The sequence below is a fragment of the Oreochromis niloticus genome, linkage group LG12, assembly GCF_001858045.2.
Source record: "Oreochromis niloticus isolate F11D_XX linkage group LG12, O_niloticus_UMD_NMBU, whole genome shotgun sequence".
NCBI classification, from domain to species: domain Eukaryota; kingdom Metazoa; phylum Chordata; class Actinopteri; order Cichliformes; family Cichlidae; genus Oreochromis; species Oreochromis niloticus.
In genome coordinates, this window is record NC_031977.2 from 30,024,756 (window position 1) to 30,037,612 (window position 12,857).

General features: G+C 38.5%; 1 protein-coding gene across 4 annotated transcripts in view; it reads right to left on the reverse strand.

The window, feature by feature from the left end:
- The window catches only part of ksr2 (kinase suppressor of ras 2), a 122,550-nt gene that overhangs the window by 18,974 nt on the left and 90,719 nt on the right, over positions 1-12,857 (reverse strand). For all 4 annotated transcript variants that reach the window (XM_025912025.1, XM_005473616.4, XM_025912024.1 and 1 more), the window contains 6 exons: positions 12,656-12,704; positions 11,300-11,661; positions 7,381-7,477; positions 7,153-7,286; positions 2,133-2,267; positions 424-553 (listed from right to left, as the gene is read on the reverse strand). In XM_025912025.1, coding sequence (XP_025767810.1) covers positions 424-553; positions 2,133-2,267; positions 7,153-7,286; positions 7,381-7,477; positions 11,300-11,661; positions 12,656-12,704 — 907 coding nt within the window. The remainder of the gene's footprint in view (positions 1-423; positions 554-2,132; positions 2,268-7,152; positions 7,287-7,380; positions 7,478-11,299; positions 11,662-12,655; positions 12,705-12,857) is intronic.

The following is a 12,857-nucleotide window of genomic DNA, read 5'->3' on the forward strand; positions in this document are numbered from 1 at the left end:
TGTTTTGAAAAATTTCACACTACTTAATCTTTTTACTACTTTAAACATTTTGGTTTACAATAGCACACAGCAGGAGAAATTTCACATCAAATGCATTCTCTGAAAATAGTCAATTTGGTTAAGGCAGGGGTGCTTCATGGGGAGACAATTACACTGACTAGACAACTACTTGCTCTCATGGGATCAATCACGCATTACATAAAATTTGCAACTGGGAGCCAGAGGAGTAAAGACATTTGGACGTCTACACTTTTACATAAAGCTCTGACAGACCGCATGTGTGAAAATGACTTTCCTGTCTTTATCAGGCAAGGTAATCTTTCAATGAGTGCTTAAACACGAAAATTATAAAGCAGCTGATTTTGAAGGAAAGGGTGATTCATAAATAGTGAAAAGTTAAAAAGAAAAAAAAGAAGCTCTTACTAATATCTCCTTCCCCATGCCAGTTTGTGCAAGATTGGGTTTCATCCCACTGCCGATCTGCCATATGATCACCTCTGCTGGTTGACTCTTGTAAGGCCATTCACGTGCATGTAACTCGTACCAGATGGTGCTGAGAAGACAAAGAAGCAAAGTGGATCAGTGTTTTAAACTATGTGGTCATAAGAATAACAGCTTTGTCTTCAAAAAACACCTATGGAGGATTCTTATCCAGGCAAGAGCAAGCACCACTATAAACTGACAAACTTTATTCTTACAGTTGAATAAGCAGCTGTAGATGATGCATAATTGGATCGTGATACGTGCAAAAGCATGATTTTGTGGATGACTTTTTGTCAATTTAAATTTTTGAAAAACAATTAAGCTAAAAAACAGCACATTTTTAATTACTACTCACGAAAAATTAGCATTCACTACCTTCCCTGTGCAAATAAGGTGTTTTCATTCTGCTCCTGCGTGTCGAGTTTGAGTAGAATAAAAATAGCTCTTTGCCAGGAGTAAGGGGAAAAAGATGATGGCTGATTGGTGATGAATATGCAAAAAAGCCATCAGGGTCACCTCTAGGTAACACAAATGCTAACAGAGCAGCTGGACATGGTGCACCAGTGTTGCACTCTTCTTCCCTTTAGAATAATATAGTGATGAGACCTCCATATGGGGAACCATCTGAGAAAGCAATTGTGTTAGGAGTCAACAGAGCAGGGTCCACCCCCTCAAATGAAGCAGTAATGTCACTGGAGAAAGAACAGGAGCCAGGGGGGCTTTTTTAATCAAGTTAGGATGAATTTAAAATTGGGCTTCAGAGGAGGAGCTGGAGGACACCTTGGTTTGAGAAACCTGAGTGACACTCAGACAGGCAGGTATGTAATAACGGAAAGAATGAGTGAGATGTTTTCGACCAAAAGGAGCGCATGGAAAAATGCATCATGCGTCTGAGCACACCTTCAGTCACAAAACTTGTTTCGTTTCTCTTCTATTCAGTCCTGCTGCTTAGTTGACTGCTTTAGTTTCTCACCATCACTATTGCAATTATTCAACCTGCAATTATTCAATCACTTTTGCACATTTGCAAAGGCAACCCCCTCTTGGTTCGCATTATTTGCTCAAATAAGATTTTAACACACACGGGTACACCAGTCGCTAATCAGTGTGCATTTTTATACTCCAATTAGCTTTCCCAGTGTTCTGCTGTCTTTCAGCTGCTATTGCTTATTTGTGCATTACCCTATCCCATCTCTATCATAAATATAGGTCCAATCACTCAGTATTTCAGTCAAATAACATAGATTAAGTGTTTATTAATCAGGTGAACAATGCCAAGTGGAGTCTATGCCAAAATCATAATTTTACATAATTACGTTTTAACACTGTTAATCCCATTTTCAGTAAATGCTTATGAAATGGATGTATAAAGGCTGGAAATAACATAAAAAACTTAATTTATTATATCAGATCACTATATTATACATGTCTTTGTACACTTGTCTTTGTACAGCAGTGAAAATCTCTATCTATAATGAGATCTTAAAAGTGTTAATGAGTGTTGCCTCATGTGGTGCAGAGTATTTATTAAGTTCACACACATATTTGGAGTTTGTAAACCCTCTTTGTCAACAGTCTGCAATAATCCTCCAGGCTCGGATACCGTCTGGACAAACAAACTAGGGGGCATCTGGTAAGAGGACTCTCACCCAAAAGCAAAGACATCTGACTGTTTGGAGAAAGGAAGCTTGTCCTCTTCTGTTTCTGGAGAGAGCTGCTGGATGATTTCAGGGGCTAGGTGGCACAACCAGCCGTTGGGGATCCTCAGTTTATCTTCTCTGCGGCTGTAGAGAGAGAAAATGTGCAGATGGAGACTTGTCAGGGCTTATTGATCTACTGTATCATGTTGCCAAGCTATTACACTGATTCATTTTCATTATAGTACACTGTAGATACAAAAACCACCAATAAGATGAATCTGTAATGCTTTTCGATTACTGTTTCATATAGCTATGAGCGTTATTGTTGCTGTTGCATTACTGGTAAGTTGGTGTAATTGCCATTCTATTTTATAAACGTCATCTTTTACTTTTCTGTTTAACTGTTACAGTGGGTTTTATCTTTAAAATAAATTGGTGATGTGTAAACGACAGTTTTCAAAGTTTTTGCAAGTCACACTGCAGGAAATTAAGTCTTGATCACAATCTGTGTTAAACTTGGAAACAAAAGTTTTGAAGCGCGTCAGATTGTGGATTTAAAATCCACTGAATTGTAATGCTACAGTATAAAGACAAGAAAAGGAGATAAACAAAGACTTGTCATTGTCTTACTCTCAATGTACAGTTCTTATGTTTTAACAACACAACCAAAATATGCACAGCTCTTACCTTACTGGTGTCACTTGAATTCGTGAAACTTGTTATGACTAGTGTGTGCGTTACCCAAATTCCAACCCATGCTAAGATGGCACACTTATGTTATGCTGATAATGGCAATACATCCAAATGTCAGCAGATGTTGTTAGAATGCTAGTGGGTGAAATTTGATCATTATTCATAGTCACAGTGGTCACAACTACATAAAGTGCTCTGGCTAGTACTCATCATAATTGTCTAAACAGATCAGTCAGCTGTGAGGGTGACAATTTAATAAAATCAATGCTTCAAAACAAATGACAGGGAAATAATCTTACTTCTTTTCACCAGTGTGCATTGTAGATATGAAGAATTTCAGCATATCCAAAGCTGAGAAATTAACTGAATCTGGTCTCCTTGGTCTGCACACAAGCAGTGTAAAATTACTTTGCTTTTAGATGGGATGTTATGTATTGTAGCTAGTGACTGGCTGCAGTGTCCATGAAGATCTTTCATCACAAAAAAGCTCTAATTACCTTCTATAAAACAAGATTAGAGGTATTTGGGGGGTTTTGTTAACTTTGGGAATGAGCAGCTTTCTCCAGTTTATGCCAAACTAAGCAGCTACAGATCGTAGCTTCATATTTATAATGTCGATGTCATAATGACATCATTTTGCTTTAAATGAGATGCCAAATAAGCTTATTTTTCAAACTGAAAATGTTGATGTTGTTGCTGTTAATGTATTGGCATTTGGTCTGCTTTTAAAAACACTAAATGTAACCACAGATTAAAAATGACATCCCTTTCAACTAGTGCAATTACTACAAGTGCAAGTACAGCGTCGTAGTTTTGAACACCATATCTTTTTTAATGATAATCATCTCACAGTAGGCTTCCAGTGTTTATGCTATACAAAACTCATTAACACTTCGTTCTAGTGTCATGATGAATTGCAGATTTGAGAGAGATGAACATGCAAAAATCAATATGGATAAAATGCTTTCGTACACTCAGGTGTACGAGGTGGACTGTGAAGTTTTGCATAAACTTTGTACCTCTGCTGTGATCAAATATGCTCTACACAGAAGTTGTGTTAGAACAGAATAATTTTTCACGAATTTAAAACTATCCTTGAAACTTGGGTTCTCTTTCAGAGGCCTGGGAACGTGAGGGTCCTTTGCAGCATTGCTGTTCCTAGGACTGTGCTCTTCTGGACAGACATCTCAGATGTCATTCCTGATATCTGTGTGAGCCACTTGCCCAGTTTGGGCAAGACCACTGAGACCACTGCTGATTTTACCCTTCTCATTTTCTCTAGCTCCTCTCTAGTATTTCTCAAGCTTCTTGTGGATTTTATGTTCCTTCTTCCTGGTATTGTAATCATTTGGTATAGATATATCTATCACTACGGCCTTCTTTCTCTGCTTGTCCACTACTACTATGTCCGGTTGGTTAGCATCACCAGTTTGTCCGTCTGTATCTGGAAGTCCCACAAGATTTTAGCTCAGACATTCTTAACTACCCTAGGGGGCATATCCCATTTTGACCTAGGGACTTTACTCATAGATCTTTGTTGTTTCATCATGGGTAGTGGCTCTAGGACTTTCTCTAGTCCTTGGCCTTCTTCTTTCTGCTTAGCCTTACTTTCAGAGTTGAGTGGTGACAACTTCCTCTGAGTTTTCTTGTCTTGATGTCAGCCGCTTCTATCTCCTGCTTTGGCTAGCAGGGTATCTGATCACTGGCAGGGAGTAAGTGTAGATTGCCCAAATCTTGTTCTTCCCATTCAGCTAACTCCTCAGGACTTGCCTTACTCACGGGAGATATTTGGTAATTGTGGCTTTCCTAGCAGGCTCTTCATGACTTCCATTTGCTTGTGGGATTCCCGGGTACTTGTAGCTGTCTTCAGTGTCTTCTGGTAGTGCAATCGCCTCCATTCTGATTGCCTTTCCTCTTTTTGTTACCATCCAACTAAAACTTCTCCAGTTCAATTGGAGATTAAGTATCGGAATTTCAATAGCGGGACCACGCCTCCAAACATGCTCCTACCAGTTCTCATCTATATGGGTTCCCCCAGTTCTACAAGCTGTTCATTCTCATTTACATGTCCCACCCTCCCTCCCCTTTTCAATTCTTTAACTTCTTTACTTCTATTTAGTACATGGGGATCTGCCAGGCCAGGAGCCGCCGCCAGTCCCCTTTGAGGCCTTCCCCAAACCGCAGCTCAGTTCATGCCCAAGCCATTCACCTTTACCTACTAAAACACTATCAAACCTAAAATGAGGACGTGGGCCCAGCTAGTGAAATGGCAGCCTGAATTCTGTAGATCCTAGTGGTGTGAATCGGTGGTATAGAGCTTGATGTCATCAATATAGAGGAGAAGGCTGACATTTGCTCTATGCTGTAGTCAGTATCCTAGTTAATGATTTATCTGAGGTTATTTAAACCTATGCAGAACAACAATGGGGACAAAACATATACACACTTGTGCAACTAGCTTAAGGTTTACCTCCAGTGTTTTTCGCCACATCCCCCATTGAATTCCTGTTGAAGGGTCTTAGGGTCCTGTTGATCAGTTCTAGGCATTCCAGGATCCATGTGTGAGACACTGAGTCATAGGCTTTCTTGTAGTCAATCCAGGCAGTGCACAGGTTGGTCAGTCTGGTCTTACAGTCTCAAATGACTGCTCTGCCTACCAGTAGTTGGTGCTATGCTGATTCCTTTCCAGGCCAAACTGATGAACTGAGCCATGTGCTTGTTTATCTCAGCCACTATGATGCCTGACAAGGCACTGATGCAGATTATCGGCTAGTAGTTGGATGGGACTATGCCCTTCTGGAGATCCTTGACTATCAGGACTGTATGGTTTTCAGTTAGCCATTCCAGGTGGGTCTCATCCATTAGCAGCGGCCAGATGTTCATGGACCACAGTTAGTTTCTTTAGTCAGTAGGTGTGAATCATATCAGGTCCCGGTGCTATCCAACTTCACACTTGAAATTGTTTCTTTTATATCTGCCGCTCTCATGGTTACTGGATCCTGTTCGGGGAAGTTGCTGTGGCCTTCTCTTAGATTTGCAAGCCACTGAGCATTGTTGTAACGTGTTGCAATATTCTCCCATATGCTCTTCCAGTATTGCTCTGTGTTCAGCCTTGGTGGGGTTGCTCTCCTATTGTCCTCTACCACTGAGAGTACACCTTGGATGGTTCAATGGAGAACAGCTAGTTTATTCTTCTGGCTTCTATCACTCTGGTATAACTGAAGAGGTGCAGAGGTCAGTCTTTGGTTGGGAGTTTCTAAGGCCTCAGGTATGAGCAGGTTGTTAGGTAACACTTTCTTCATCACACTTTTGCTTTGATAATTTTGCTAACTTCCCTTTACTACCTTGAGCTTATAGCAAAGCATCTAAAGGACCACTGTTGCTGTGGGATATATCAACTAGTTGGGTTTAGTGATGGTCGCAGTAGGGATTGTCTATAATGCTGCATGCACATCTCTTAGTAGACTTTCAGAGGGTACTTCATGTAGTCATGTAGTTAGACTCCAGGTTTCCAGCTTAGCCATGATCTTCTCTTTTAGGTGAGCTCCATTAACACCTCCAACCCACCAGTTCTTCTTGGGACTCTGTACCTAATTTTGGGGGATGGTAATGATGATATCTCCCCCCGGATCTGATGTCCTGGCTCACCATTGCTGCAGTTTTTTCTTACAGATGTTGAAACACTGAGCTACTAGCTGTTTCGATGTTAGTCTAGATGTTGGGTGTCATACATATATACTTTTTCATTGGCATGGGAAATAATTTTGAGCATTTTAACCATTGCTGATGATTCACAGAACAAATAGTTCTGCTGTACTGTTTGTATGGGCAAATTTATCCAGCCATTATTGAATTTATCTGCTCCTCCTTGACCTGGTTACTCATGTTTTCTTTATATCTTGGACATTTCTGTTTAACACTGTTTGAGTTCTTGAGGGGACAAGTGTGAAGCTTTTATGGGAACTGTAATTACTTACAGAAAAAAGAAAACGTTTTCAATTATTTGCGCATGAATGTAATCTTAATGACAACCGTTATGTAAATTAGACATGTTGCAACAGAGGTTTTCAAAAACAGAAAAGGAAGCATGGCCATTCATTATAATTGAACAGTGTTAAAAAATTAATGCAGTAATAATAAAAAAGTAGGGTTTAAATACATAACAAGATGACATTTTCATCACACAAATGTGCAGTGTATCCACTACATGGACCGAAGGTTTTGTTGTCTCTGCACTATACGTGTCAGAACTTTCAGTTTCCCTCCAAGACTAATTCATGTATTGCAAATGCTGACGAAAGCGTTCCTGTCTCTGATGTGTATTGAACATAATTACCTGCCAGCCTGCAGAACCCCAGATATGGTGAAGAGCCCAAAGTCAGTGATGACGACTTTGCCATTGTCATAAAACACATTCTTGGACTTCATGTCTTTGTGTAAGATCCCCTTTGCGTGGAGGTAGCCCATCCCCTGAGGACAGAGAGAGGGAGGGAGGGTGTGACACCTTGTAATACGTGGCGTTCTGCTGAAGTGTTTTGGGGAAATCAGTGCAGAGTTATTTTACCTTGACCATCTCTTGCGCAATCTGTCGTGTCTTGTTAACATCCAGGACAACTTTGGCGTCTCGCACTACAGAATAAAGCGTCCTGCCTTTACAAAAGCTGGAAAAGACAGTAAAATTCAGGGTTTACTACTCAACAGTGCCAATAGGTAATACAAATGTGATAAAATCTCTACATTATTTAGATGTTACAAGTCAATCTAAATGAATTGCTTTCGAAACTTTTAAATGAGTATTTTCAGCCTTAGTTTGTTCACTGGTTTCCTGTCATTTCAATATGTTTCAATCATGCTTTGCACATCAAAGTTCCAAAGAGAAGTTGTGATTCATGAAGCTTGCAGAAAGCAATTGATAAGTGCAGGGCCAAAACCTCTTATAAAAAGAAGATTAAAATAAAGGACTCCTGTACTGCTCTCCTAAGAATAAAAGAAAAAAAGGAAAGAAAAGAAATAAAAAGAAATGGGGCATCAAGTCCACTTTAACCAAAATGCAAGAAAAAGCATAATTGTTGTCACTTTGAGATGTGGTAGCATAACCCCTGTTCGAAGCACCAAATTCATACAAGATAAGTGAATATGGTAAATGAACTGATACTTATATATTGCTTCTAACAGAGAACTCAAAATTGTTTTAAAACTATATTTTCGATGAAATGGAGCAAAGAAGCAGAAGAAGCAGGAAACTCAAGCTGCACTGTTTTACACACATATTGTGCCTTTCTGTCCTCATTTCATATACCAAACCTTCCCCCCCATTTGGTGGTCTAGTTAAGCTACAAAAATCTCCAATGTGTCCCTCTTACATGTCAATGTCCACTACACAGCATTGCAGCCTACTATTTAAACCCCTCCACTGCCCCAGTATCCACCTGTAAACCCTGGGGAATATTTACTTATAACCCCCCAATTTTACTTACATATTGATGAGTGGAGAGCTTGGTGCCTAGACTGTGAACACACACTATACTGTGCTGCTGTAATTAATCATCAAAGTATCAACAAGCGCCTGACATGTTTATAGTCTGTACAATGTGATGTCAACTTAACTGCATGCTTGTATGAGTCTCTTTGTCATCCCTAATAAAAACAAATATATAAGAAATGAGACCAATACTGACACAGTCCACAAAATGGTTAACTGTTAGAGTGCTCAATTTTCACCTGTCTCCACTTCATCTAACCCTCATCTTTTAAATGTTCAGTGTTACATAAAAAGAAAAAATACTTGTCCAGAAGTTCATGAGTGCGAATGCATTACTGCAGTTTGAGATGCTGTTAGAGGATAAAATGCCATCCTATGAACTGAAAGGGAAGTTCACTGTAAGCCAGAATGGAGCTAGACTGTATTTCAGCTAGACAGTGTGATATTTCTGGAGGGGTGCCATCAAAATGGCATTTTAATAGGCAGCTCAACAAACACCCCCTGCCTCACACTTGAAGCCCTCAACCCCGACTGCGCCATGCAGGTGACCAACAAAGGACCCGAAGCTAACAGCTCATACATATTCATTCCTGAAACAATCTCATGACAGCCTCATTTTTTATATTTAAAACCTCTCTTTACATGTCTTTTATTAAACACAGAAATCTAACTAACAAACGCTGGCTGGTTAAATCTAATGCCAGTCGAAATTTTTATGCAGACATTATGTCTTATGACAGTTACTTTTATACCTATGGCAAATATGATATGGATAATCTAGTCTAAGAAGAAAGGGTGTATTTAATGGAAGACAAGACGATGGAAAACTAATGAGTCCACCTTAACATTCTGAAAATCACCTTTGTGCTTCAAAATGAATTATGCAATTTACATGAATAAAATCCAGCAGTAATATCACTGTATCCTCTATGCCCAACAAAATAAGTAATATAAGTAAAATGAAGACTATTTTGTAGTAACTTTTTTATCCTTGTGCTGTGAGAAAGCAGAGTATTAGTGGATAACAAAGCCACCTGTTGCACTGACATTCGCTATTATTTTCAGCAATCACCAGCGAGGATTTCTGAGAAGCAGCCAGCTCACCTGTCGGCGCCCCCTGTGCATACAGCAATTTCAGCTGGCATCAGATGCAATATCTCAGAAATCATACAACTGGTCATTTAAAACAGTAAATATGATGGAAGGGATTTGTGCATTTGTGCATGTAGCTTTGCTTCCTAAAGCGTATTTAAAGTTGTAAATTTAGTAAGAGATGAACAGTCCCTTCAAAACAAATATATAAAAAAGAAACAATATATAAAAATTGCGAGACTTCCTTTTTGTTCACAGCCTATGTAGATAACAGTAGGACGGGCAATAATTTCCTTCTGAACGTCATTAGCTCTGCTAATTAATTAAATGAGAGTACTCCTTGTGATGTTCTTTAACAAGAAAACAACCTTTCTCTTAATTGTTATAAGTGGCAAAATACTTACAGTACTTAAATCTGCCTAAATGTAAACACTAATACATGAAATAATTAGAGAGAGAGAAATCTTCAAGTCCACTCTAACCTCATATTATCTGCTGTTGCACTGTAGTGAAGACAAATGCACTATTGCTATGGTGAGAGGTTGGTTCATCTATTCAGCAACAGCAGCAGCCCGCTCTAATCATAACCTCTCCACATCCCATTGTCAGACACTCTAAACTCATATTTCTAAAGGAGGGAAGGTCTGCGGCTGATCTAGAATGAATGCTAGGTGACTAGGACTGACTGTCAAAGCCATGAAATGGTCATTCTCTCAAGTTCAGAAGCAGACCAAACTACAGATTTTAGAGCTGTGGAAATGACGAACTCATGACCAATATAACCATACAATGCATAATGATTTTTTTTACTGGAAAAGTAGTAACTCAACAAGCTATTTTCAACAGTTTTGACACTGTTTCAGGCCTAATCTACATTTGTTATTATACCACAGTAAAGTCCTCAGTCTTCCTACATTGTTTTTTAATTTTAATTTTACTGTTTTTATTTGTGTTTCAGTATCTTATTATATATATAATTAAACAAGTTTTACTTGTGACGCTCTGAACTAAACACATATCAGATAGATAGGATGGATGGATGGATGGATGGATGGATGGCTGGATGGACAGACAGACAGTTACCATGTTAGAGTTATTTTTTTTTTTCCTACAGATAACCCATATGAATATATTCTGCATTCTTTTTATAATTGCACTGTACTTTCATTTGTTTTATGGTCAACATTCTTTTCATTGCCATCTGTATATTATTTTTGCAGCCTGCTCAAACATGAAAGCTCAAATGACCCATTATGTACTATAATATATTCTAATATAGGGCTATTGATGGACACCATTATGACTGCAATTATAAAGAACAATAGAGGTAGTTTTAAAAAGTTCTTCAAATTCAACTTGTATTATTTTGAAGTGGCACTTTAACTGACCTTTTAGGGCATGCAAATATGGTAGTTTCCTTATGTATTATTGTTTAATGGTTTGATTATTTCCTTGCCAGAGGAGTACAATGGAGTAAGGAGTAAGAGTAATATCCAGGAGTTTCTGGAAATTAAACTATAAGACATGACGGGTTTACAAGTTAATTCTTTAAGGTACTCAGATTACTTTCTCCTTAGTTCTGAAATTCAAGTCATTTTTTATTTAGTTTCTTAAATAAGTAACCTGTTGCAGGTAAAATGTTTGCTTGTATCCCTTTTTCTTTGCTGCCACGTAACAAAACAAAATATATAATCCTCAGTGCATTTGTTCATGTTTCTCTCCTAGTCCTTGACAGGTAGCTACATTCAAGTGTTCATTAGTTGCTTTTTGTGGTGTAGCTCAGCTTGTGAGCCGGTAGAGAGGACAATCACACAATATAGCAAACAGTACTTAAGTGTGGTCAATATCTGTCAGAGGTGTAGAGCTTTATCAAGGACACCTTAATTCAAACTTAGATCTTTATCCTTACCTGGTAATGATGGCCAGGTGTGGTGGGCTCATGCAGGCCCCCATAAAGAGCACCACATTTTCATGGCGAGTGTTTCGGTAGGCCATCACCTCACGTTTGAAGGCCTTCAGCTGGTCTTCGTTATCACGCTCAATGTCAATTAAGCGAATGGCGACCTCGCCATGCCATCGTCCATGGAAAACCTTTCCAAAGCGACCCTTACCGATCATCTCCCCAATCTCTAGTTGCTCAAAGGGGATGTCCCATTCCTGCAGGAAGATACTGGTCTGACTGGCCTTACGTGGGAAGTTTCGAGCCGACAGGAGCGACAAGTTCATCTCCTCAAACTCATCACCAGAGTCCTCATCATTGCCTTCCTCATTCTGTGATAAAGCAAAATTGAACTGTGGGTAGCTTGAATTTCTTACACATGTATGGAATTAAAATGCCATTATACACAAAAAAGATAGTGTTAAATCATTCCAGCAAGATAGCAGATGGATGTTTTATTATTTTTTTTTATACAAATGCCATTTAAGAGAAGCATAATTATCAGCAAAAAGCTTCTCCAACCCACCAAGCTTTAGATGTAGCAAAAGCTCTTAATGTATTCCCAGGATGAACAGTTTTTATCAGATGGTAATGTCAATTACCATCGAAAAGTTTCCATTTTATACATACATAAATACATAAATAAATCATCATTCCTTGTAACAATATATATTTTACAAAAGTATAGCATATGATGTGATATATTTTAGGTTATAAGTAAATGTATTCAGTACTATTTTACTTATAAACAAGATTGTATATGAAAAAAACAAACACATACTGTATGTCTGTGTTGCCTCTATATATAATGATTTTTCTCTGGCTGTTTGCACTTGAAACACTGACTGTTTAGACTGTTACCAATAAAAAATAGACTGATAAAAAAAAGGGAAAACAACCACAGGGAAAAGTGGTTGATTTACTCTGATTTGATTTTAAATATAATGCACCGCAAGAGAGAAAATGACCTACTCCAAGGCGCCTGCTGGAATATCATTCAACGCAATCTGCATCACATTTTCTCAAATGATATCATTGTTATAGAAATAGCAATGACGAGCAGCGAAGATGTCTTTTCCTTCTTGTTGCTTTTGACGCATAACTTACCTAAAGGCTCCTCACAGAGCTGAGACAAATTATGCTAAATGAGAGAACAACGCAAATGACTGTGACAAGTGTTGGTGAGAGTGGTATTTAGTCTTCATTCGCATTCACCAGCAATTACACACTGATATTACTGACATAATTGTCAATACTATCAGCAATGCAAGGACTGAACAAAACTAGATCTGCATATGCTGAAAGCACAACAAAGGTCATACTCACGTCTGATGTAGGTTCAACTTCGATTTGAAGCAAAGGGTTGCCCTCATTGCTAAAATCAAAAGGAGGAAGAGAAGAAATAAATTCATGAGGAAAAAAATCTTTGCAGGTTTTAAATTCTTTATTGAGTGTATACGTTGATTGTGTAGTATTAGTATTAGTATAAGCATGTGCATCTGAAACCAAAGTATTTCCATCTAAAGCA